At 40.8% G+C, this 27,252-nt stretch overlaps 1 protein-coding gene across 3 annotated transcripts in view; it reads right to left on the bottom strand.

Annotated features, from left to right (window-relative positions):
* Positions 1-14,338: 14,338 nt before the first annotated feature.
* The window catches only part of SOX30 (SRY-box transcription factor 30), a 28,216-nt gene continuing 15,302 nt past the window's right edge, over positions 14,339-27,252 (bottom strand). The window contains exons 4-6 of one of the 3 annotated variants that reach the window (XM_055285453.2): positions 26,673-27,165; positions 20,375-20,502; positions 15,275-15,378 (exon numbers count right to left, since the gene is read on the bottom strand). In XM_055285453.2, coding sequence (XP_055141428.1) covers positions 20,391-20,502; positions 26,673-27,165 — 605 coding nt within the window. In that variant the 3' untranslated portion in view covers positions 15,275-15,378; positions 20,375-20,390. Of the gene's footprint in view, positions 15,379-20,374; positions 20,503-26,672; positions 27,166-27,252 lie in introns of all 3 variants that reach the window. The other 2 variants (XM_055285452.2, XM_055285454.2) reach the window with 2 other exon arrangements.

The raw sequence follows: 27,252 nt of genomic DNA, 5'->3' as shown, positions 1-27,252 counted from the left end.
CTTTGTCCTTGGTTTATGTCTCATGTTTTGGGGAACTCCGAAAGCCACTCTTCTGGGATTGATTCAGAGAAGGCCACCTTTAATCATTACCCTCCTGGAAAGCAGAAGTGCTAAATGCACGTTTGTTAGTGGACTTTCCAGCACGGAGTGGGACCCACTCCTGTCTTGACTCAAGGCCCACGGAGGAGAGATGACATTCCTAAAATCACGCATGAAGTTCAATCTACGGCCAGCTTTGCCTGCAGGCAAGCAAACATGGATTCTTTGGTAAAAATCCACATCAGGCTGTCAGCGGCTTGCTATTTGGAGGAAGGGGCAGTCTGAAGGGCTTGACTGCATCTCAGCTGAACCACACTAATCTACCATAGCTTCCACAGAGAACAGCGGGCTGTTTTCAGGGATCTCAGCAACAGCTGTGCCTTCCAAAGCAAGACACTTCAGAAAAACGATCTGAAAGTGGGCCGGGTGTTTCAGCAGGATTTGGTGGGACTTTCCTACTCAAATGGCCCTTTGTGTGCTTTTAAAAGACAGGGCATTAACCTCGCGCGTGGCTAAAGCATGATGGATGACTTGGAGTTCTCCATTTACATTTGGCTGGTGGCCACAGAGGAACCGTCAAAACGCCTGGGTATCGGATGGACAGTACCTGGCTTGTTCAGACTTGTTTCTGATGGAGTGAGTGGATCCTGGGGCTTTTGCTCTGCCCAGGTTTGATAAACTAAACATGGCCAGGCTGTTAAAAAGCTGACTCCAGGGTTCCTCTCATGGCAGCAAAATTCAGTGTCCTGAATCCATAGCCTCTTTAATCATCTTTGTTTATATTCAGCATCTTTATCTACTTCAGAGTTACTCTGATCTCTGCCCATTTGTTCCGAGATGTGTGTGGTCCTGCCCAAGACTTGGGCATCAGGAGCACAGGGCCTGTGCTCATGTTGCTTCTACCCAGCTCCATGAAGTCACCTGCTTGATCCTTTTACCTTCTCAGTAAGATGCTTGGCAAGTGAGAGTGAATCTGGATGCGTCAGTTCTCCAGACAATCTTGTCAGGCCAGAGGGAGTCAGAAGTTGACGTTCTGCACCATGCTGGCACCATTATGTGAGAGTATGCAGCACTCTCAGGCAGCAGCTAGCTAGGGTAAATTATTAGGTTCTTTTCTGGCAGATCTGGGTCCTGCTCTTCCATTTAAGAGGAGCTGTTTACGTCAATTGCTCCTCACTGGGCCTCAGTTTGTTCACCTTTCACTTGTGTTTTTCATGAAGCTCAAAGGAGAAAACAAAGTGTTCTGAATGACTTTATACAAACATGAGGAAGTGGCCAGTACCCTCCTAACAATTGTCCCATCACATCTTGAGGAGAGAGAGAAGCTAAACACTAGCGCAAGTGGACACTTAAGTAAGATAAACTTATTTCCCTTCTAATCATTTTTTCAAGCTTGGCCTTATTCTAGCAGCTTGGAGGATTTCAACTGGGTGTCCCAGAGACATATAAAATAGCGCAGAGGGGGGATGCATTGATCTATTGCTAATAACACAAGAAGGGAATACTGGAACATTAACTACTGCTAATAATAATCACAAACATGTTAGTATTTATTATCACCCAATACTATGTATAATCATTAACCTTCCACAGCAATCCTGTGAAGTATGTACAATTATTATTGTTATTGTACAGAAAACTGAAGTTCAGAGAGGCAAAGTTACTTACACGGTGTCACACAGCCCTAAAAGCGATGGAGCCAGGAGTCTTTCCTAGATATGCCTGATCCCAAAGCTGATAGGTGAAAAATGTGCAGTATAAGAAGCATTCCCTGGGCTTCAAGATGTTGACCAGCTTCTTTTTCTTCTTCTTCTTCTTTTTTTTTGTTTGTTTTTATTTTTATTTTTTTTTTTTGAGACGGAGTCTCGCTCTGTCACCCAGGCTGGAGTGCAGTGGCGCGATCTCGGCTCACTGCAAGCTCCGCCTCCCGGGTTCACGCCATTCTCCTGCCTCAGCCTCTCCCAGTAGCTGGGACTACAGGCGCCCGCCACCACGCCCGGCTAATTTTTTGTATTTTTAGTAGAGACGGGGTTTCACCTGGTCTCAATCTCCTGACCTCGTGATCCACCTGCCTCGGCCTCCCAAAGTGCTGGGATTACAAGCGTGAGCCACCGCGCCCGGCCTTTTTGTTTGTTTTTAATCATTATCAGGCAGCCTCCCAGCCAGAGTAGGCTCAGGGACTTCCTTGACTGGCTTCTTGTGTCACACAAGGGGCCTGTTTATATGTCCCTGAGTTTGTCCAGACTAATTCACAATAAATAAAAACCCACTACCACCACAACCGAACACAAAAACAAAAACCTTGAACTAGCGAACTGTTCAAGAACCAGTGAGGATAAGCCCTGCAGGAAATGGAACCAAAGACTCAAAGAGAGTCGGGCTCTATGTCTTCCTGTCTCTGCTTCTGTGTTGCGATGATTTGCTCCTGCCAAAGATGGGTTTTACCCAAACCCCAGAGAACACGGCCAGGAGTAGATCCAGACTCGCATTCTTAGAGAATCATTTTCCGTGAGGAAAGCAGAGTTGCCTGCCCTGGAATGTCCACTTAGAAAAATCCTTGTGAAGGCTCTGACTGGCCCGCTGGGTAGGACACCGAGCCCTGGGCCAGTCGCTGTGACCGGGTGCACTATTGTGATCAGCCGCACCAGAACTAGAGGATCTCTCAAAGGAACAGGCAGGAATGGGGGTGGTTATCTCAAGCAGACAGGCAAGGTAGCAGGGATCCATTGTGCTCTGGCAGGTGGCGATGGAATTAGGGATGCCTTGGTGGCCCCTTTAATCTTGCAGCTACCTTTCATGTTTTCTTCCAATCCTAAGCTAGCTCAGGATCTGGACAGGGCGTTCGTGTCTAGGGAAGAAAGGACTTAATCTGAGAGTTCTACTTGACGTGGATCTTACCCCAGGATTGTTTGTCAGCAAGGTTAACGTGGCAGAGCAGAAAGAGTGCTGAGTTTGGAGGCAGACAGACTTGAGTTCGGGTCTTAATTCTTCATCACTTGCGGGGTGGTTTCGGATATATTGCTTCACCTCTGTAAGTCTTCGATTTTTTCGTTGGCTAAATAAAGATGATAACACTTATTTGCAAGCTTGTTGTAAGGACTAAGTGAGATAATCACATAAACCATCAGATACAGTGGCATGTACTAGGTGCTCAATAAAGTGTACCTTCTACTAATTAATTCAACAGATATTTACTGAGCATGCAATACATTGCAGGCACAGTGGTAGGTGTTAGGGATAATGCATCAAGCAAGAGATATAATGTTCCCATTCTTTTGGAGCTTCTAGTAGTGGGGGTTGGTGGGGAAAAAATAAGTGAAGAAATAAGACAATTACAGGTAATAATGAGTGCTTTGAAAAAAAAAATTCTTTTTTTTTTTTTTTTTTGAGACAAGTTCTCACTCCTTTGCCCAGGCTGGAGTGCAGTGGCACAATCTCAGCTCGCTGCAGCCTCTGCCTCCCATGCTCAAGCAGTCCTCCCACTTCAGCCCCCTGAGTAACTGGTACTACAGGCGTTTGCCACCATGCCTGCTAGTTTTTGTGTTTTTTGCAGAGATGGGGTTTCACCATGTTGCCCAGGCTGGTCTCAAACTCCTGGACTCAAGTGATCCACCTGCCTCAGCCTTCCAAATTACTAGGATTACAGGCATGAGCCACCACTCCTGGACAGAAAAAATGAAATTATTTTTATGCTTATATTTATTATTAGTGTGAAAACCCTCCTGCAACGATGTTTGAATCTCCCTGTTCAGTCTCTCACCACCCATTTATCTATGTGTTGGGAACATTCTCAGAGTGCAACAATTGCTTCAAGCTTGACTTTGGAAAGGGACTGAACTATTAGCTCTTAAAATGACATGAAATAAAGGAAAGGAAAATGGGATGTTGATAGGAGGAAAATCCCAATGTTATCCCTTAGCTCCCAAATTCCTCTTTTTTTTTTTTTTTTCCGAGATAGCCTCTTGCTCTGTCACCTAGGCTGGAGTGCAGTGGCATGATCTCCACTCACTGCAACCTCCACCTCCCAGGTTCAAGCAATTCTCCTGCCTCAGCCTCCCAAGTGGCTGGGATTACAGGTGCGTGCCAATATATCTGGCTAATTTTTGTATTTTTAGTAGAGATGGAGTTTCACCATGTTGGCCAGGCTGGTCTCAAACTCCTGACCTGTGATCCACCGACCTCGGCCCCCCAAAGTGCTGGGATTACAGGCGTGAGCCACCGTGCCCGGCCCCAAATTCCATTTTGCAACTCATTACCTGGTGGATTTCAAAATCACCTCGGAAGCCTTTAAAAGATACAGATTCTCAGGTTGCATTCCAAATATTCAAATGCCAGTGGTTCAGGGAATTTCTTTCTTTTCTCTTTCTTTTATTTTTAAGTTTTGTGGTAATTTATATGGGCAATCAGACATAAGAAGCACTGCTTGCCAGCCAGCCTATGAATTCTATTAGTCAGGTTGAGAATACAGGGCTGCATCTGTTACTCTGCTAGTCAATGTATACTTCTTTTTCTAGTTTCTAGGAGAAGACATCGGTTGTGGTTGGCCCTCAGGGAGCTTAGAATCTAGGGGGAGATATAAACAAAGTTGCTGTTAGAACACAAAGCAGGAAAAATTAGCCTTTGAAAATTAGAGAATACTTTCTGGAGGGAAGAATTCTGAATGAGTTAGAATTTGGTTCAGTTGCATGTGACACAGAATACAAGATTATAGTGGATTAAACTAGGTAGAAGTATATTTTTCTCTCATATAAAAGTTCCAAGGAAAGTAATCCAGTGCTGGTATGATGCTCCCATCTTATTTTTTGACCCTCTGCAGCAGGAGTCCTTTGTGGTCCAAAAGGGTTGCTCACATTCCAACCATCACTTGCATATTCCTGACAGTAGGAAGGACAAAAGGGCAGAGAAGGGCATAACCTCTCCCTTTAAAAGTATTTTCTGGAAGGTGCACATGAAACTTCCATTGTAATGTTATAGTCCAGAACTTAGGTACTTGGTCACACCTTGCACGGGAGATGAAACAAAGTCTTTATTCAGAATGGCCATGTACATAACTAAAAACTCAGGTTCTATCACTAAAAAAGAAAAGGAAAGCAGCCATTGGGAAACAACTGGTAGACCTCTACACTGAGCTATGAAGAATGAGTAGCAATTAGGCAGGGGAAGTCATATAGCAAAGACTGTCGTCCAAGAAGGAAAACTAATGCGTATCATGTCCCCCTTGGCAGGAGGGACACCAAGAACCACCCTTCTTTCCACATCTTCGTTCTCATCCTTCATGTTTTGATCTAAAGCCCTCCTGGATAGTGAAACCCCATCTCTACTAAAAATATAAAAATTAGCTAAGCATAGTGTTGGGGACCTGTAATCCCAGCTACTTGGGAGGTTGAGGCAGAACCATTACTTGAACCTGGGAGGCAGAGGTTGCAGAGAGCTGAGATCACTCAACTGCACTCCAGCCTGGACAACAGGGGGAGACTCTGCCTCAAAACTAAATAAATAAATGAAAAATAAAGTCCTCCTGGGATGAGTCTGCCGGCCCTAGCTATTCAGTGCTTGGATTTACAGTGACCTCAGCACAATTCTGACCTCAAAGCCCTTCATGTCCCTGGAATGATGGCTGCTTTGAGAAAACCCCTCCTTTTCATCTGTCAGTAAGAGAACTCACTCTAAGATCTCATCATTGACATTTACCAGGACAAATTTCTGAAATCTCTTTAGAAGAAATGACAATCCCAACTCTTTGATATGATTAGTTATGGCATATCTGCCTGAAGCAATATTATACAAACATGGAAGGCGATCATTCATGAAAGCATGGAGTATGAGAAACAGCTCGTGACAAAATATGGAGAAAATGCGAGACTGTGCATGTGTTGTGATTATAATCATGTGAAAAATGTGTGTGTATATAAACAAATACTAGAAAGGGCATCATAAAATAAAAATGATTACTGGATGGTTAAAAGCTTTTTTCTCCTTGGAAAATTCCCTTTAGTGTGGTTATGTTGTTTTCATAAATAAAATTTGGAAATAAGTCTTGCAAGCATTACGTGTTGTCAAAAAAATTTTATGGTGTCAATGGTAAATATACTTAAGAATCACCTGAAAAGCTTACTAAAAACGCATATTCACAGGCTCCAGCCCAAGAGATTCTGATTCTATAGGTCTGAGGAATGGCTGCATTTTTAACAAGCATCCAGAGTCATTTTGTTAGAAGTGGTGCGTTGACCACATTTGAAAAACACTGCCATAGATGGTGTCTCAGAGTCACCTAAAAATAGAGTTGGGACATTATCCGTGCCAAAACAGCCTAGCTTTGTGTTGCACCAAAAACTCTAGGCCAGGCCGGGAGCAGTGGCTCATGCCTGTAATGTAAGCACTTTGGGAAGCCAAGGTGGGTGGATCACCTGAGGTCAGGAGTTTGATACCGGCCTGGACAACATGGTGAAACTCCATCTCTACTAAAAATACAAAAATTAGCCGGGCATGGTGGCAGGAGCCTATAATCCCAGCTACTCGGGAGACTGAGGCAGGAGAATTACTTGAACCCAGGTGTGGGGGGGACGGAGGTTAAAGTGAGCTGAGATTGCGCCACTTCACTCTAGCCTGGACAAAAGAATGAAACTGCGTCTCAAAAAAAAAAAAAAAATACTCTAGGCCAATATTCCTCTATCATTGTTGGGGAAACAGTAAGAAAATGTAAAACAAACACTCCAGGTTAAGAAAAATGCACTCTCCCTGGTTTGTAAAGTGAAATATCACTAAAAGGTACAGCTTTGATGATTTTTCTTTGAGTCTTCCAAGTAAACTTAAAGCTGTCTGATAAAAGCAACCCAATTTTGAACAGTTACATTTCTCCAGTTCCCTTAGAGTCCCACACTTCCTGTATCTTATTTCATGCCTTCCTAACAGGTGCCACGCAAGTTCAGCTGTAATCTGCCTTCAAGTGTAAGGCATGGTAATTTCAAGCCCTACAGCTGGATAACATACTCTGCATAAGCCAGCCTTCTGAATAATTCAATATTCATTTTCTTTATTAGTGATGTAGGATGTTTCTTCTTGGTCACTTTGCAGGCTGGGGACCCCTGGCTGGTGACACCCCGCCCAGACCTCGCTCAGCCACACTGGCATGCCCCAGCTCACCTGTGTGATAGTTTGTACCCACATTGGGTGGTTCTTGAGCTCTTGTACCACACCCAAGAAGAATGAAGATAGGCAGGACATTGAAGGGTGAGGAGGGCAGAGAAGAATTTTATTGAGTGATGACACAGCTTTTAGCAGAGAGGGGACATGGGGCTGGTCCCCCTACCTGAAGACGGGAAAGTTCTTCGTGTGGCTGGTTCTGCCTTTTATGGACTCAGAATAAGGATTATGTGCTGATTGCTTTGTGAGTATGCAAAAAAGGTTAAACAAAGATACCACTCAAAGGAGGGCATGATAGTGTAGAAAACCAATTAGGAAAGGGTAGGTATATATAAAATAGGTGAAGAGTAAGGACCAATCAGAGGAAAGCGAACCAAACGGGAAGACAAGTTCTCAATCCAGCCCAAAGATTTAACTCGTAGCTTGGCTTTCAGGCTTTAAACTGTCGCTGGTTTGGAGTGGGGTTTTACCACAGGCCCACCCCTATCTGCCTAGGCATTTGGCAGCCGCCTGCCACTCTAGGGTGACCAACCCATCACAGTTTGCCCAGGAGTTTCCTGATGTTAGCACTGAAAGTCTTATGTTTGGGAACCCCCTGCTCCTCAGTCCTGTGCAAACCAAGACCGGGACAGTTGGTCACCCTAACCTTCCACACAGCTTAAAAGAAAAGACATTCGCCAGGAGGAGGAGTCAGCCTCCACAGTGTCCCCAGGGAGCACAGGCAAAAACTTAGCTTTCTAAAGAGAAAAAAAAAATACAGGTAAGGTGCTGTTCTATAGATAGATATATAGATAGATGATGATGATAGATAGATGATAGATGATAGATTGATAGATAGATAATAGATGATAGATAGATGATAGATAGATGATAGATGATAGATAGATAGATAGATAGATGATAGATAATTTTTTGAGACAGAGTCTCGCTCTGTCACCAGGCTGGAGTGCAGTGGTGCGATCTTTGCTCACTGCAACCTCCAACTCGCCGGTTCAAGCGATTCTCCTGCCTCAGCCTCCTGAGTAGCTAGGATTACAGGCGCGCATCACAATGACTGGCTAATTTTTGTATTTTTAGTACAGACGGGGTTTCACCATGTTGGCCAGAATGGACTCGATCGCCTGACCTCGTGGTCCGCGTGAGCCACCGTACTGGACCTACTGTTCATTATTTTAAGAAATAGGACATTTCGGGCAGGGTGCGGTGGCTCACGCCTGTAATCCCAGCACTTTGGGAGGCCGAGACAGGCAGATCACTTGAGGTCAGGAGTTCAAGACCAGCCTGGCCAACATGGTGAAACCCCATCTCTACTAAAAAAAATACAAAAATTAGCTGGGAGCAGTGGCACGTGCCTGTAATCCCAGCTACTCGGGAGGCTGAGGCAAGAGAATCACTTGAACTGGGGAGATGGAGGTTGCAGTGAGCTGAGATCGCGGCACTGCACTCCAGCCAGGGCGACAGAGTGAGACTCCATCAAAAAAAAAAAAAAAAAAAGAAAAGAAAGAGAAGAAAAGAGAAGAGAAGGGGAGGGGAGGGGAGAGGACATTTCGGCCAGGCGCAGTGGCTCACGCCTGTAATCCCAGCATTTTGTGAAGCCAAGGCGGGCAGATCACTTGAGGTCAGGAGTTTGAGACCAGCCTGGCCAACACGGTGAAACCCCATCTGTACTAAAAATACAAAAATTTAGCCGGGCGTGGTGGCACACTCGTGTAATCTCTCCCAGCTACTCAGGAGGCTGAGGCAGGAGAATCGCTTGAACCCAGAGGGCAAAGGTTGCAGTGAGCTGAGATTGCACCATTGCACTCCAGCCTGGGCAACAAGAGTAAAACTCCGCCTCAAAAAATAAAAAATAAAAAATAATATATATACATAAAAGAACATTACCCTTAAGTGGTTTCAGAGAAGGACCCAGAGATGTAAAGGTGTTGTAAGCACTTTCCTATTTCCCCCCTCTTCTTACAAACGTTCATTACTTTGAGAAAATTTTACTAAGATTTGTGCATGTTAAACTCATCATCACAAAGGAGAGATTTGGAAAGCTGGATCGGGTGGGCTGAAAGCAGAATTCAGAGATAAAGGGTAAAACTGTAAAGAGGATGTGAAATTTTTCATCAAGTAGAATTTGATAAAAGGCAACTCCTACACTTGTTTTTAGATAAGTAGTTTTATTGTGATGCCTTTGAAAATTCTCTTAAATCCTAAAAAGTTATTAAGATGACCCAGAAAGCTAAAAAAAATGATGTGTCCCAGCAGAATCTGTTCCAAAATGTAGGACGAAAAATTTTCAGAATTACTCTGCCCACATCAAAATTATACTACTTTAAAATATTGCAAGCAGTTCATAGAATCTCCAGAAATTCATTTCAAAATCAGTTCCAAACTACAATTTTCAAAAGCAGTTCATATTTTTGGCTCAGAAGTAATCCTACCAACAGCTAGTTGACACAGTGAAAAACATACTTGTGTATCTATTTAGCACATTTGCCTACTTGAATTCTTGGGTGCAATATCAACTTTCCTTAAAAAGCCAGTTTAAATAGAAAAAGAGGGACTCCTCCCTAACTCATTTTATGAGGCTAGTATTATCCTGATAACAAAACCTGGCAGAGACACAACAAAAAAAGAAAATTTCAGGCCAATACCCCTGATGAACATCAATGCAAAAATCCTCAATAAAATACTGACAAAACGAATCCAGCAGCACATCAAAAAGCCTATCCACCATGATCAAGTCGGCTTCATCCATGGGATGCAAGGCAGGTTCAACATATGCAAATCAATAAACATAACCCATCACATAAACAGAACCAATAACAAAAACCACCTGATTATCTCAATAGATGCAGAAAAGGCCTTCAACAAAATTCGACACCCCTTCATGCTAAAAACTCTCAATAAACTAGGTATTGATGGAATGTATCTCAAAATAATCAAAGCTGTTTATGGCAAACCCACAGCCAATATCATATTGAATTGAATAGGCAAAAGCTGGAAGCATTCCCTTTGAAAACTGGCACAAGACAAGGATGCCCTCTCTCACCACTCCTATTCAACATAGTGTTGGAAGTTCTGGCCAGGGCAATCAGGCAAGAGGAAGAAATAAAGGGTATTCAAATAGGAAGACAGGAAGTCAAATTGTCTCTGTTTGCAGATGACATGATTGTATGTTTAGAAAACCCCATCGTCTCATCTCAAAAGCTCCTTAAGCTGATAAGCAAATTCAGCAAAGTCTCAGGATACAAAATCAATGTGCAAAAATCACAAGCATTCCTATACGCCAATAATAGAGAAACAGAGAGCCAAATCATGAGTGAATTCCCATTCATAATTGCTACGAAGAGAATAAAATACCTAGGAATACAACTTGTAAGAGATGTGAAGGACCTCTTCAAGGAGAACTACAAACCACTGCTCAAGGAAATAAAAGAGGACACAAACAAATGGAAAAACATTCCATGCTCATGGATAGGAAGAATCAATATTGTGAAAATGGCCATACTGCTCAAAGTAATTTATAGATTCAATGCTATCCCCATCAAGCTACCATTGACTTTCTTCACAGAATTAGAAAAAAAATACTTTAAATTTCATATGGAACCAAAGAAGAGCCCATATAGCCGAGACAATCCTAAGCAAAAAGAACAAAGCTGGAGGCATCATGCTACCTGACTTTAAACTATACTACAAGGCTACAGTAACCAAAACAGCATGGTACTGGTACCAAAACAGAGATATAGACCAATGGAACAGAACAGAGGCCTAAGAAATAATGCCACACATCTACAACCATCTGATCTTTGACAAAGCTGACAAAAACAAACAATGGGGAAAAGATTCCCTATTTAATAAATGTTGTTGGGAAAACTGGCTACCCATAGGCAGAAACCTGAAACTGGACTCCCTCGTTACACCTTATCCAAAAATTAACTCAAGATGGATTAAAAACTTAAACATAAGACCTAAAACCATAAAAACCCTAGAAGAAAACCTAGGCAATACCATTCAGGACATAGGCATAGGCAAAGACTTCATGACTAAAACACCAAAAGCAATGGCAACAAGAGCCAAAATTGACAAATGGGATCTGATTGAACTAAAGAGCTTCTGCACAGCAAAAGAAACTATCATCAGAGTGAACAGGCAACCTACAGAATGGGAGAAAATTTTTGCAATCTATCCATCTAACAAAGAGCTAATATCCAGAATCTATAAGGAACTTAAACAAATTTACAAGAAAAAAAAAACCCATCCAAAAGTGGGCAAAGGATATGAACAGACACTTCTCAAACGAAGACATGCATGCAGCCAACAAACATATCAAAAAAATCTCATCACTGGTCATTAGAGAAATGCAAATCAAAAATACAGTGAGATACTATCTCACGCCAGTTAGAATGGCAATCATTAAAAAGCGAGAAAACAGATGCTGGAGAGGATGTGGAAAAATAGGAATGCTTTTACACTGTTGGTGGGAGTGTAAATTAGTTCAACCATTGTAGAAGACAGTGTAGCGATTCCTCAGGGATCTAGAGCCAGGAATACCATTTGACCCAGCAATCCCATTACTGGGTATTTACCCAAAGGATTATAAATCATTCTACTATAAAGACACATGCACATGTATGTTTACTGCAGCACTATTCACAATAGCAAAGACTTGGAACCAACCCAAATGCCCACCAGTGATCGACTGGATAAAGAAAATGTGGCACATATACACCATGGAATACTATGCAGCCATAAAAAAGGATGAGTTCACATTCTTTGCAAGGACATAGGTGAAGCTGAAAACCATCATTCTCAGCAAACTAACACAGGAACAGAAAACCAAACATCCCATGTTCTCACTCATAAGTGGGAGTTGAACAATGAGGACACATGGACACAGGGAAGGGAACATCACACACTGGGGCTTGTCAGGGGGTGGGGGGCTAGGGGAGGGATAGCATTAGGAGAAATACCTAATGTAGATGATAGGTTGATGGGTGCAGCAAACGACGATGGCATGTGTATACCTATGTAACAAACCTGCACGCTCTGCACATGTATCCCAGAACTTAAAGTATAATTTTAAAAGCCAGTTTAATAGCCAGTAAATTAACAACAATTATAAGTTTCAGTTTTTCAATCTTTTAAAACCATTAAGATACAATGAAGAAAAGTTTATTCAGCCAGTGCTTTCACTAAGGAATTTGAACTGCCCAATGCAGAAAACCATGTGAGAAGTCAACAATTTTTAAACCAAAGCCACCAGCTATTATTTTTTTCTGAAGGGTGCTCTGTGAGATGTTAGTAGGTAATATGTTAACATAAAAATTTGGGGGGAGTTCACACTAAATAAGATTGGCAAACGCTGAAATAGAGTTTAACATGTTTCTTTACTGTAAAACTTTTGAGACATAACAATGATAATGGACACTGACACTCTTCAAGGTGGGGTGTGACATGTTTTTTCCAAACTTAATTGACCAAATTTTGTCAGAATATCTAAAAGGCTTGGATTCTCACTGTCGAATGTAGAGAAATACTGCTCTTGTCCTCTTAAATTTGGTAACTCGGCTCCTTGAAAGTTCAGACTAACTCTATTTTCAGTCACTTTGCAGTGAAACTAGTTTTTTTTGCAAATAGCCAGAGCAGCTTTGCCCAAAGCATAGAACAGTTTGAGTGACGTTCTAAACATATTGAGATTTCAACATATTTTGAGACTATTCTTATAACAAATGTCATTACCTAACAAACAAGGCAATGAGACCTACTAGAAAGTACTTGTGGCTTTGAACTTGGAGAATTTCACTTTGATGACTTAGAAAGGCAGATGAATTACTGCCAGTGGGGCAGGGCTTTGTTTGGACTGTAGATCTCTAGTTGGTGGTTTGAAAAGCTGTAAATGATCAGATACGGGCGTTTGTAGTTGGGAATGCTTATCTGCAATTGGGTACTTTATAAATGAAATACTCTTATTTCCCAGCCCAAATTGTACTGTGGATCTATAAACAATCCAAACTCCTGGCTTCTGATCCCAGCACTGAGGAAAAGGAGGAAGAGTAAAAAAATAGCCCAGTGCTAGCCATTAAAAGAAAAGTTTAAGGAAAGAATCGGAGAGGGCAGGGCTACCCTACAGACAGGCAGTTAGGATATACCGACCTGTGCTCTATCTTATTCACTGCTTTACACAGTGATTTCATCAACCAATTTGTCTATAAGAATAAGGTCTATGGTAAAAATCCAGTTAGTCACAAAGGTGCTATTAAATGAGATGAGGTAAAATGGGTCAAATTGTTGCATACATTTCTCCTTAATGGTATAGACATCAAATGTGTAGACAATCAAATGTTACTTTAGTTCAGATGTGAAGTGACATAATGTTTGCTTTCTATCACGAAGAAATTAAAGTTTTACTCTTTAACGACATCAAAATGACATTGGGCATAGTAATAAAGAACATAAAACCATGAAAACAAAATTTGTATTGGGAAAGAAAATGTCATGTACAATAAATGTAAGTCTGATGACATGTATTAACAAATTTTGTTTAAGGAACAAACACAGGTTTAGTAAAGGAAGAACGTGGAAGCTTAGAAGAGATTTCCATACACAATTTCCACACAGTTTTAAGTAACAAGATCTCAATTTGCATAAATTATATAGATCACTGAGGGAAAAGTGTATTGGCTGGTGACTATTTCCTAGCATCAATTCACTTTGTACCTTAGAGATCTTTTACCATGATCTCAACTTTCATAGTCCTGATACTGTTCTAAAAAGGCCTTCTCAATCCCTAACTGGGTACTTACCAGGAGGTTATGTCACAGGTAGGGTTTTTTTTGTTCATCGGGAATTAAATGAATTCCACATGCTCTTAAATAAACTTCATGGTTTTCAAGACAGCTGCTTGAGCCAAATCTGGAAGAGCTCTTCCATTCTGGGACGTGCTTAAGTCACATGTACATATGTGTAAAGAGTTTGGAAATGGCATCAGAATGTATGCGCAACTTTGTTGATACGTGTTTAAGTCTCATGTGAGCTAATAGAATCTATGCAATTCTGGAGACTGTCAGGTAAAAATGAATATCTGTATATGGTATAGAAAACAATCTTCTATGCACAATACTCTGTTTGCTTATTTCTATCCCCCAAACAGAAAACATCCAGCAAGAACAATTTTATCTATGTTTATTTAATTACAACAAAGAATAATGTATGCCAAATGGAAAAAAATATTTTAAAATGATAAAATATTTAGAAACAGAAATGACTAAATTTAGCTGAAGAATCACCCAGGTGCCATTAAAACACATTTGGAACTTATAATTGGTTATTAGTGTTAAGTTAAATTTAGCAACCGAGTCCAAGTTCACTAAGAGTTGTCAAAATACTTTCAAAATGTTACATCAAAAATTGACAACATCCATAAGTATTACATAAAAAGCAAACAAAAAATCATTTAAAAAAATGTATCCTGAGATAAAATAAAAATCACACTGTGCTAGATTTATACCCCCTTTCTCCTCACATACAACTGTGAGGCTTCAGTATTTTGCATGTTCCAGGATAAAGTAATAATACATGTTGATACAAATTTCAGCCATTAAAAATAAACTACTTAATAACTTAAATATTCCTACAATGAAACATCCAGACTCTAGTTTCACTAATCAAAATTTTATGAAGACATAAATTGCATTTGGTTTTAACTCCTCAAATCATGCCTGAAAACTTTCAACAAAGAATTCTAGGCTTTTTTTTTTCTCATACCAACTGACCCAGAATATATTTTAAGAAATGTTTATTTTCTGTGCATATTTGTTTTAAAATTATAAATCCCTGAGCACTTTTTCTTCTTCCTCCTCATCACTGTCAGTGACATTGACTTGCTGGATGCTGGAAGGAGTTGATGTCGGGGCTGTGAAGACATTCTCCAAGGTTCCAATGTCCAGCTGAGGCACAGGGTTTAAGTCTTCTTCCCCACTGTAGCTATGACTGTTATGGTAAGAAGTTCCATTCATGTTGTCACAACTCCGAGAATTTTCGCTGTGTGTGCATTCACTTGAGTAGGCTCTAAAAGAATAGTCTCTATTTAAAGCTGAAAATACACCCTCATGTTTTGGGTACCTGTCTTCATAATAACTAAGGCATTCTGGCACTGAACTCGGAAAATTTCCATAGCCAAAGGGAGGCCGACTGTAAGGGCATGTACTGTGGCAGAAAAACACAAACAAGGAATTAGATCTTGCCCACATATTGCCTTGCATACAGACTAACAGAGCAAGTTAATGCATCCTCTTTAGGGTTTGGAAAGTTCGTTTCTGCAAACAATTCATGTATTCCTCTGCTCTTTTACCACAGCTCAGTCCCCACCCACAAGAAACAGGAAAGGAAGCTTGTGACTGGAATACTCAACAGCACTATTATCTATCGTTAGCCTCAGGCTTCTTACCTTTGACAACCATGATAACAAAATTGCTTATTCTGGTCTTTCTCTCATGATGCCTCATACCATATAAGGTTTTGGAAATACAGATGTGTGTTGAGCTATGCTAAGAATTGACACTTGGTGGTTGGGCGTGGTGGCTCACGCCTGTAATCCCAACACTTTGGGAGGCCGAGGCGGGTGGAACATGAGGTCAAGAGATAGAGATCATAGTGAAACCCCATCTCTACTAAAAATACAAAAAATTAGCTGGGCATGGTGGTGCATGCCTGTAGTCCCAGCTACTCAGGAGGCTGAGGCAGGAGGATCGCTTGAACCCAGGAGGTAGAGGTTGCAGTGAGCCAAGACTGCGCCACTGCACTCCAGCCTGGTGAGAGTGAGACTCCATCTCAAAAAAAACAAAAACGAACAAAAAAAACCACAGAATTGACACTTAGTAAACAATGCAATAGTGCAATAGTTGTTTTTACTGGTATTTGAAAGGAAGCTCATGGTGGGGGGGAAATGTGTAACTAGATTGAAATCAAGAGATCCAGAATATTGAGGCACTGGAACAGAAGACAACTTAAATTTTTTCATTGACATTCAATAATAAAGTAAACTTAAAACACTGTTACTACTAGAAAGATTTAAAATTGATAGTAAACTATGGTATTAAAGGTCTTTTCCAAAACATTTTTTGGAGGGCAGGAATGTGAAGAATCAAAAAGACATTTTGCAGTTTTACAAATTACGGTTTTTTGGTCGGGCGCAGTAGCTCACGCCTGTAATCCCAGCACTCTGGGAGGCCGACGGGGACAGATCACAAGGTCAGGAGATCGAGACCATCCAGGCTAACATGGTGAAACTCTGTCTCTACTAAAAATACAAAAAATTAGCCAGGCGTGGTGGCGGACGCCTGTAGTCCCAGCTACTCAGGAGGCTGAGGCAGGAGAACGGCATGAACCTGGAAGGCAGAGCTTGCAGTGAGCTGAGATCACGCCACCACACTCCAGCCTGGGCAACAGAGTGAGACTCCATCTCAAAAAAACAAAAAACAAAAAACAAAGGCAAATCCAAAATTTCTGCCACTTGCTGGGCACGGCAGTGCATGCCTGTAGTTCCAGCTACTCAGGAGGCTGAGGCAGGAGGATTGCTTGAGCCCAGAAGTTTGAAGCCAGCCTGGGCAATATAGTGAGACCCTATCTCAAAAAAAATTTTTTTTTTAAAGATTATACCTCAAAAATTATGCTACTCAAACCCATTTGTCAATTTTTTTTAAGTATTATTATCTCTTTCAAAGGCATAGAGCAGGAATTATAGGAAGAGGTAGAGTCCAACCATCTAGTGACAGATAACATAAACATAATGACCATACTCATCAGCAAAACCCATGGCAAGTTAAGTGTTTCATTTCTGGCCTTCACACACACACACACACACACACACACACAGAGTCAACTCTGTTACCTTACTTTTAAAAACCTAAGTATGACAGACATACTAGACTATTATCTCAACCTCTGAAACTATGCCCTACCCCCAAATCTTCAAGTGCTAGGTACCTTGCTCATGTTAATTATAACAAATGAGGTAAAGTTTCTAAAATTTTTCAGGTTTCCATGCCTACTGCCACTCTTAGTTCAGGCATTTTAAATTTAATACACATGTCCTAAATATACTGTGCTTTTTTTTTTTTTTTTTTGAGACAGAGTCTCGTTCTGTCACCTAGGCTGGAGTGCAGTGGCATGAATTTGGCTCACTGCAAGCTCTGCCTCCCAGGTTCAAGCAATTCTCCTGCCTCAGCCTACCAACTAGCTAGGATTACAGGTGCCCGCCACCATGTCTGGCTAATTTTTGTATTTTAGTAGAGATGGGGTTTCACCTTGTTGGCCAGTCTGGTCTCGAACTTCTGACCTCAGGTGATCCGCCCACCTCAGCCTCCCAAAGTGCTGGGATTATGGGTGTGAGCCACTGCGCAAGGCCAAATACACTGTGCTTCTGGCTAGCACAACTTTGCTCATATAGCAGGTCTCTCTATCCATTGAATTCCACAGATAATTCAGGGATGAAAAGAGGCTATGGGTACAAACATACAGTTAGATAGAAGATGTAAGTTCTAATGTTCAGTAGCACAGTAGGGTGCCTGTAGTTAGCAACAATGTCTTGTGTATTTCAAAGTAGCTATAAGAGAGGACTAAAAATGTTCCCAATATACAGAAATGATAAATAATCAAGGTGACAGATAACCCAAATGCCCTGACTTGATCATTACACATTTTATACATATTTATGACATGTACCCCATAAATACGTAAAATGTTATATATCAATAAAACAAAAATCTATCCCTTCCACAAAGCCTTCATTTCAGCTAGAAATAATTCACCCAATAACTATCTTCTTCAGGACTCAATGTAGGCAAGATGCTATGTAAAGCTTGGTAGATAATTTTTTAAAAAACATAAAATCTAGGTATATATTAGACATGTGCTAAAGTCTATAATGCCAGCATTATAGTGACTATTTTGGTGTGGTAAAGACGAGTTAGTGTTATATTCAGAGAACAAAAAGATCAATTAAGACAAAGGCAATCCTAGAAGGTTACACGAGTGAAAGTAAAAAACTATAAAAGCATCATGGTGTAGGGGGAAAAACATTAATTAGAATAGTTCAAATAATAATATTATCCAATATGTAAGCATTTACTATTTTTTAGGCATTGGCCAAGGAGTGTATATGTTATTTCAATATAACACTGAACAACACTCAGAACGACCCTAAGACATAGATACTATAAATATCTCCACTGTACAGATGAGGAAATGGAGCTTTAAAAAGGTTAAGTAACTTGCTCAAAGTGATATAATTAGTAAGTGGTAGACAGAATCATGCAATTTGACTCCAGAACTTGTTCTCCTAACTACCATGCCACCCTACCCAGGCTCTAGTTCTAGCTATGCCACATAAGAACCTGGTAAACTTAAGTAAATCTTACTTTATCTGATCCTTGTATCCTTCTTATATAAAATAGGGATAGCAATGCCTGTTCTGTCAACCTAAAAGGTCTGTCATAAGGAACAGGAGAATACAAGTAATGGAAACTAGAAACACTATTTCAATGTATGATTGGTAAGTCTTATAAGAAGTTACTGCAATTTGTAGCTTGAAGATATGTATTTGGTTCTTTTTTTATTTCTATCTCCTTATTGATATGATCTATTTGGTGAAACATTGTTCTTCTGGTTTCCTTTAGTTCTTTGTCCATGGTTTCCTTTAGTTCCTTGAGCACATTTAAAACGGCTGATTTAAACTGTCTATTAAGTCCAATGTCTCAGCTTCCTTGGGGATAGTTACTATTAATATTATTTCTTTGTGAATGCCCTACTTTCTTGTTTCTTTGCATATCTTGTAACTTTTTTGTTGAAAACTGGATGTTTTGAATATTATAATGTGATGCCACTAGAAATCAAATTCTTTCCCTTATCCAAGGTTTGTTGTTGTTGCTTGTTTGGGGTTGTAGTTGTTTATTTGGTTTTCTAGAGTATTTTTGTAAAGACTGTATTCTTTGTTATGCATGGTCATTGAAATCTCTGTTCAATTAGCTTAGCAGTCAGAAATTTGATAGAGATTTCCTTAAAAACCTAGAAACAAAAACGAAACAAAACATATTTTCCTGGTCTTTACAGATTGGCTTTGAATTGGGGCACTCCTTAAATACTTAGCCAGGCTATTTTCAATTCTGCCTTAGTCTTTACTTCCTGCTTATACAGAGCCTACAGATCAGTCAGAGTTAAAAGCTTGGGGTCTTTTTGTGTATTTTCTGAACATGGGTCTAGCTCTGGATATGTGTGTGGCCTTCTGGATTTCCCATTTATATATATATATATATATATATATATAAAATAAATATTATCATTACTTATATATATCTATATATATATTATATATATAATTTAAGAGATGGGGTTTTGCTCTGTCACCCAGGCCAGAATGCAGTGGCATGATCATAGCTCACTACAGTCTCAAATTGCTGGGCTCAAGCAATCTTCCTGCCTCAGCCTCCCAAGTAGCTGAGACTACAGGTACACCACAACACCCAGCAACTTCCAGAGACTTGAATGATTGGTTTTTAAAAGTAGTTTTCACCACTTACACTCGTTTGCTGGAGAATGGGTCCACGGAGCTCCCTGTGCTGCCATCTCAAAAATGAACCGTACTCTCACTTACCTTTTTAATTATTTGATTCTATTTCTATTCTTGAGCTTTGCTCTTGGGTGCAGTTAAATTACTTAAAAACAAGTTGGTCCTTTCGGGTCTTGCTTTTAAGAATTTTGAGCTGGGCGCGATGGCTCACACCTGTAATTGCAGCACCTTGGGAGGCCGAGGCATGTGGATCACCTGAGATCAGGAGTTTGAGACCACCCTGGTCAACATGGTGAAACCCCGTCTCTACTAAAAATACAAAAATAAGCCGGGCATGGTGGTGCGGCCTGCAGTCCCAGCTACTCCGGAGGCTGAGGCAGGAGAATTGCTTGCCGAACCCGGGAGGCTGAGGTTGCAGTGAGCCAAGATCGTGCCACTGCACTCCAGCCTGGGTAACAGAGTGAGAATTCGTCTCAAAAAAAAAAAAAAAAAAAAAAAAAAATTAGAGCACAATGGCTCATGCCTGTTAATTCCAGCACTTTGGGAGGCCAGGAGTTTGAAACCAGCCTGGGCAACAAAGTGAGGCCCTGTCTCTACAAAAAAATGAGAATATTAGCTGGGCATGGTGGTGCACACCTGTAGTCCCAGTTATTCAGGAGGCTGAAGAAGAAGGATCACTTAGGTCCAGGAGTTCGAGGCTGCAATGAGCTATGATCATGCCACTGCACTCCAGCCTGGGTGACATAGCAAGACCCACCCCGTAACTAAAAAAAAAAAAAGAATTTTTAGTTGTGACCACAGCAACATTTAGGCTAAGGCTATCTGAAGCAACACCCTTCTGAGTACCCAATGTTCTGTGCCCCATAAAAGTTTTCCAATCTAGTTGGTGGAACTATTCACAGCACTGTGTTAGTGCATGATTGCCAGATACTGTTTTCTCTAATCCTTTCAGGTGGTTCTTTCACTGCCTTGGGTTTTTTCTTCACAAGCATGCACTAATTAGTACTTCGCTGAATACTCAAGAGGGACCCTACACAGTCATCTGGAGTTCCCTCTGTGCGTAGCTCTCTTTTCTCTGGTACTCTATCCTGAAAAGTCTAGCTAATCAGGTCTCATTGGACATCCAGTAGAGATGGGTGAAACCCCATCTCTACTAAAAATATAAAATTAGCTGGACATGGTGGTGGGCATCTGTAATCCCACCTACTCAGGAGGCTGAGGCAGGAGAATCACTTGAACCCTGGAGGCAGTGCAGTGAGCTGAGATCGTGGCATTACACTCCAGCCTGGGCAAAAAGAGTGAAACTCCATCTCAAAAAGAAAAAGAAAAAGAAATGTCTGCATCCAGTGGACAGGGTGATTTTAGACTCTGAACCAATGTGTGAAACACCTTGGGAATTTTATTTCTAATGAAAATCACATAGAGTCCTGAGTAAAAACAAGATTCTTTCTGTGCTTTACCTGGATCAATGACAAAAATGTTATATTCCTTTTATCAAGGTTAAGAAGTCCTTCCAGCCAGGTGTGGTGGCTCATGCCTGTAATCCCAACACTCTGGGAGGCCAAGGCGGGCAGATCACTTAAGGCCAGGAGTTCAAGACCAGCCTGACTAACATGGCAAAACTCAGTCTCCACCAAAAATACAAAAATTAGCCAGGCATGGTAGCATGTACCTGTAATCCTAGCTACTCAGGAGGCTGAGGCACGAGAATCGCTTGAACCCCGGAGGCAGAGGCTGCAGTGAGTCGAGACCACACCACTGCACTCCAGTCTGGCAGACAGAGCAAGACTCTGTCAAAAAAACAAAAGAAAAATTCCTTCCAGGGTCTCGGCTTTACAGAGAGGTTTTAGTTTCAGTACCTATCCCCACCTTGAACAGGGGAGCAGAGCACGGTCAAGACCTCATCTTTTTCCCCTTCACAGACATTAAAACTCAAGTTTAGGTTTTTTCTGTTTTTGTTTTTGTTTTAGAGACAGGATAACAATTTGTTGCCAAGACTGGCCTCGAACTCCACCTCAGCCACCCAAGTAGCTGGGACTACAGGTTCATGACAGCACATCCAGCTTAAAACCCAAGTTTATAACCAATTAAACTATTTCTGAATCTGAAAATCATCTCTAGGACCACTATAACTAGTTTTCAACTTGTTGATCATTTTGGCACATGGTGAGTTCCTAGCTGGTGAGTTCAGGTAGGTATTAAATTGTTCATATTTAAATTCAACATTTCTAGCTAGTTATAGCAGAAGGTATTCTATGTTAACTAAGTCTATCATGTTTTGGGACTGTAAGTTTCCCTCCTTCATAAAAGTTTAGGGAAAAGTTTGTATATGTATGTAGATATGCATTATTATGGAAGAAGTCCATAACTTCAATCAAATTCTCAAATGGGTCTCTGACCCAAACAAAGGTTAAAGAGAATTGCTTTTAACCTTTGATTCATTTGCCTAAAATTTTACAGTTTAGATGCTATTTCTACAAATCCAGGAATTATTTGAACTTACTTTCCCTACCATATATCTGAGTGTATTTTCCATATATTTCAAGCTAGTAAATCCCCATTTGTCTTCATATCTTTTCTTTATCCCTAATTACATAGATTTTAAACATATTTTTTACTCAATGGCCAACAGAATGAAGATCCTATGTATCTCCCTTGAATGTGAAAGCCCAATATACTGCAAGAGGAAGGAAGAGGAAGGGGTAGGGAGAAAAGAACTAGTCTGAAGAATTAATGTAGTCCACAGAAAGAGAGCATTTTGACAAACACAGTATGATGATGGTTAAGATCTGAAGGCAAGAATAAGATGTTAGTCCCAGAGATGGGGAGCAGCACTTCTGAGTGTCCATCTGTTTTGTAAAATGACTCCTTGATTAAACCACCTAGCCTACTTGATTTTTACTCTACATACACAGGGCAAAGTGAACTGTTTAGCGAAAGGAAACATTTTTTGGTTTTTTGAGACATGGTCTCACTCTGGTGTCCAGGTTGGAGTGCAGTGGCATGATCTTGGCTCACTGCAGCCTTCACCTCCCAGGCTCAAGTGATCCTCCCACCTTAGCTTCCTGAGTAGCTGGGACTACAGGCACATGCCACCACGCCCAGCTACTTAAAAAAAATTTTGGGGGTGGAGACAAGGTCTCACTAAATTGTCCAGGCTGGTCTCAAACTCCTGGGCCCAACAGATTCTCTCTCCTTGGCCTCCCAAAGTGTTGGGATTACAGGCGTGAGCCACCATGCCCAGCCAAAATTTTTTAATAATGAATAATCATAAATATATACATATATACACAAAATATGCATATATATCTCAAATGTCCATTACAATTCTAACATTGAAATAGTTGGAAAATTCCACATATAAATAACTAGAGTAGGAAGGAAATATATATATAGTTTCACTCTTGTTGCCCAGGCTGGAGTGCAGGGGTGTGATCTTGGTTCACTGCAACCTCTGCCTCCCAGGTTCAAGCGATTCTCCTGCCTCAACCTCCCGAGTAGCTGGGATTACAGGTGCCCACCACCACACTTGGCTAATTTTTGTATTTTTAGTAGAGACAGGGTTTCATCATGTTCACCAGGCTGGTCTCAAACACCTGACCTCAGGTGATCTACCTGCCTCGGCCTCCCAAAGTGCTGGGATTATAGGCGTGAGCCACTGCATCTGCCTAGAAATATTCCTTACAGAAGATTCCATTATCAGTTGGGAGAAGAGAAAAATTGAGAGAGAATCAATTAATTTTGGCATTTAGAGTTTACTGAAATATACTATCTAGACAGTCATAAATAGATTATCTATTTCCTTAGGAAAATTATCATCAGACACATACAGGTAGAGTCAGAAAAACAACTGAAAAATATTATAATTGATAAGGCCAGTATTCTTTTCTAAAAAACTATGCATAGCTTAATGTTTATAGTTGACATACTGCTCTGACATTCTTAAATGAAATAAAATTCAGTATAATAGCTAGTCACTTCATTTGGTTCTTCCAATAGCATTATTATTAATTAGCAATAATAGTATTAACAAAAAGGTAGTTTCTGTCTTCTAAGAACTTACTTTTGGGTGGGAGCAGTGGCTCATGCCTACAATCCCAGCAGTTTGGGAGGCTGAGGCAGGTGGATCACCTGAGGTCAGGAGTTCGAGACCAGCCTGACCAATATGGTGAAACCCCATCTCTACTAAAAATACAAAAATTAGCTGGGTGTGGTGACAGGCACCTGTAGTCCTAGCTACTCGGGAGGCTGAGATAGGAGAATTGCTTGAACCCAGAAGGTGGTGCAGTGAGCCAAGATTGCACCACTGCACTCCAGCCTGGGCAACAGAGCAAGACTCTGTCTCAAAAAAAAAAAAAAAAAAAGAACTTACTTTCAAGAGCTTCCTTTTAAAATGTTCCTTAAAGTGTCAGATAATTTATACATTAACAGCCAAATCTTATAAGCCTTGTCCTGAATGAGTAAGATAGACTTCTATGATTTAATCTATGTAATATGTAAGGAAACATTACCTGCCCCAACGTCCACTTGACTATGTGAGGTTTTTATTCAAAATATATTTTTTCCATATGATTTTCTGCTAGCAACTAACAGCTGCCAATCAAAAGGAGCTGTCATAAAAGAAGTCTTACTGATATAGTAAAAAAGACAAATATGAAATTCAAAATCAATCAAACCTGAATTTGACTATTGGCTCTGCAACTGTATAATCTTGATGAGGCTATTTATTAATCCATTTATTTAACTGAAAAAGTAGGGGAATATTATACCCAAGTCACAGGATTGTTTTAAAAACTACGTGTAAAAATTCTTGGCTCTCAAATCACTAAAAAGAAGAAAAATACAACAAACAAAAAAGTAGTAACAGCTAGAGTGAGACTGTGGTACATAGCCCATTGTAATTGACTCTTCTTTGCCTATCCTGTGAGTAAATAGGGTCCAAGCATTTCCCATATTACAAAATTAATTATGTAGCAGATACAATTTCCACAATTTTTGTTATAGGCCTCAAGATTCTAACTAAGGCCAAGTGTTCCCAAATTTACTCATTCATTAAATTCAATCTACATCCTTCATATTCTTCTTATATGTAGGAAACATTTTGTAAAATTCTTCAAAATTCCTGTAAAATCCTAGATCCTTGCAGATAGCAATGAAAAGAGATTATCAACCTCCCTGGCCTTAAATTAAAAGTCTCTTGAGGTTTGATCCCTTGAACTAAAATACTTATTAAGGCTGCAAAAGATAAAAAGATTCTACATAAAACAAAACAAACCCTAGATGACAAAAATCTTCCTTTCTCCTGATCTAATCCTCTGGTTCCACTTTCTTCCAGTCCTGAGCTAAGGACCCAAAAGCAAGCAATCGATTATAAACTGAAGCAACATAATATATACCTCAAGAGTTGTTTCTATTGAGGTGTAGGTATACCCTAGTGGGAAGTAGATTTACTTGTTAAGTAAGAAACAATAAAAGATTGGTGTTAGACACTTTAATACTCCCGTCTCAACAGAAACCATCTTTGTCTACACATTTAACAGTAATTGAAAAGTAATGGCTAGGCTGGGCATGGTGGTTCACACCTGTAATCCCAGCACTTTGGGAGGCCGAGGTGGGCAGATTATCTGAGGTCAGGAGTTCAAGACCAGCCTGACCAACATGGAGAAACCCCATCTCTATTAAAAATACAAAAAAAAATTAGCCAGGCATGGTGACGCATGCCTGTAATCCAACTACTCAGGAGGCTGAGGCAGGAGAATCGCTTGAACCCAGGAGGCGGAGGTTGTGGTGAGCCGAGATCGCGCCATTGCACTCCAGCCTGGGCAACAAGAGCAAAACTCCGTCTCAAAAAAAAAAAAAAAAAGGAAAGTAGAGGCTAATACTACTCTATCAAAATACTTCCAAGGGAGTTAAATTTCTATCATTCCAAAATGAAGTTACACATTTGTTTTCCCTAGATACTTCTCTATGAAAATTAATTCCTTTATCGGTAATTTACGTGGGAAATTTTCTAATTTGGTAAAAAGGGCACAAAGAGGTAGTATAACTTTGGTCTAGTCATTTAACCTAGGTAAATAAACAATTTTTCACTTAGACCAAGTGCCCTCCTCTATACCCTTGCTATTCAAAGTGTGGTCCATAAACCAGCAGAATTGGCAATCACTTGGGAGCTTGCTAGAAATGCCAAATATCAGGCATACTATAGCCCCATATGGGATACTACTATACCCCAGACCCAATGAATCAGAATCTGCCTTTTAACAAAATACCACATGATTTATATACACAATAAAGTTTGAGAAGCACCCCCTCTATACAATAAGCACACCTCAATACATTTGACTAAATGATCTTAAGGTCCCTTATAGTTATTTTGCATGAAAAATTGTATCTGACAACATTAAAGCCTATATTCTCGTTCTTTTTTTTTTTGAGATGGTCACCCAGGCTGGAGTGCAGTGGTGTGATCTCAGCTCACTGCAACCTCCGCCTCCCAGGTTCAAGTGATTCTCCTGTTTCAGCCTCCTGAGTAGCTGGGATCACAGGCACATGCCACCACACCTGGCTAATTTTTGTATTTTTAGTAGAGACAGAGTTCTACCGTGTTGGCCAGGCTGGTCTCAAACTCCTGACCTCAAGTTACCCACCCACCTTGGCCTCCCAAAGTGCTGGAATTACAGGTGTGAGCCACTGCCTGAAGCCTATATTCTTATGTAACAAGAGTCAGCTAGAGCTGAGTTAGAGCTGCACTCTCTCTAGCTCCCCCAGTCCTCACCTGGCCCTCTCCATCTATTTATGTTAACTGCTTGGCTCCTAGTCAGCAGAATTGAAGAAGTCTGCTTTTCAGTAGTTAAAAACAAACAAACAAAAAAATGTCACAGGTAAAAACTCATTAGCTGAATGTTTAGGTAAAAGGAAAAAAATGTTAATTTACCTTGATGGGAAGTAGTGAGGTCCGGGTAGGAAGTAAGGGTGATGAAAAGAGAATCTTGGTGGTGTCCCGAACAGTGTGGCTGGATGGCCAAGGGGAGGGGGCTGGTAGACATGTGGGTGTGGAATGGCAGAAGCCTGGGGGATTGGAGCACTTCTGGGACAAGGGGAAATGCTGGAATACTCCTTAGGAGGTTGGATGGTCGAAGTTGCAAATCTGGCATGGGCAGTACTTGCACTACTTGAAATCCTGTTGGTGCTCTCTAGAGAGACAGGGGTGGGTTGCTTCACAGTGTGAGCGGCTTCAGAATGCAGCTGATGAGTGTCTGTTTGGGAAGGCTCAGCAAAGCGTTGGGGTGGGAGTGCTGGATAGAGAGGTAGACTTGGATCCTGGACAGCCACCTGAGCAGCACTGGAGACGCTGGGCTGGAAAAGTGTGACAGGGCTTGAGCGCTGGACTGCAGGTGTGGGCAGCTGGATAGCAGGTGAGGTTTCACCTTTAGAAACAGAAATAGCATAAATCAAGAAATAACTGAGTCATTCCATGTTTTTCTTCTTTTGGTAAAGTTTAATAAATTGTATAA

Source organism: Symphalangus syndactylus, chromosome 7 (genome assembly GCF_028878055.3).
Source record: "Symphalangus syndactylus isolate Jambi chromosome 7, NHGRI_mSymSyn1-v2.1_pri, whole genome shotgun sequence".
Taxonomy (NCBI): Eukaryota; Metazoa; Chordata; class Mammalia; order Primates; family Hylobatidae; genus Symphalangus; species Symphalangus syndactylus.
Note: the sequence above shows the minus strand (reverse complement) of the source record. Positions and strands in the feature narration are given on the sequence as shown.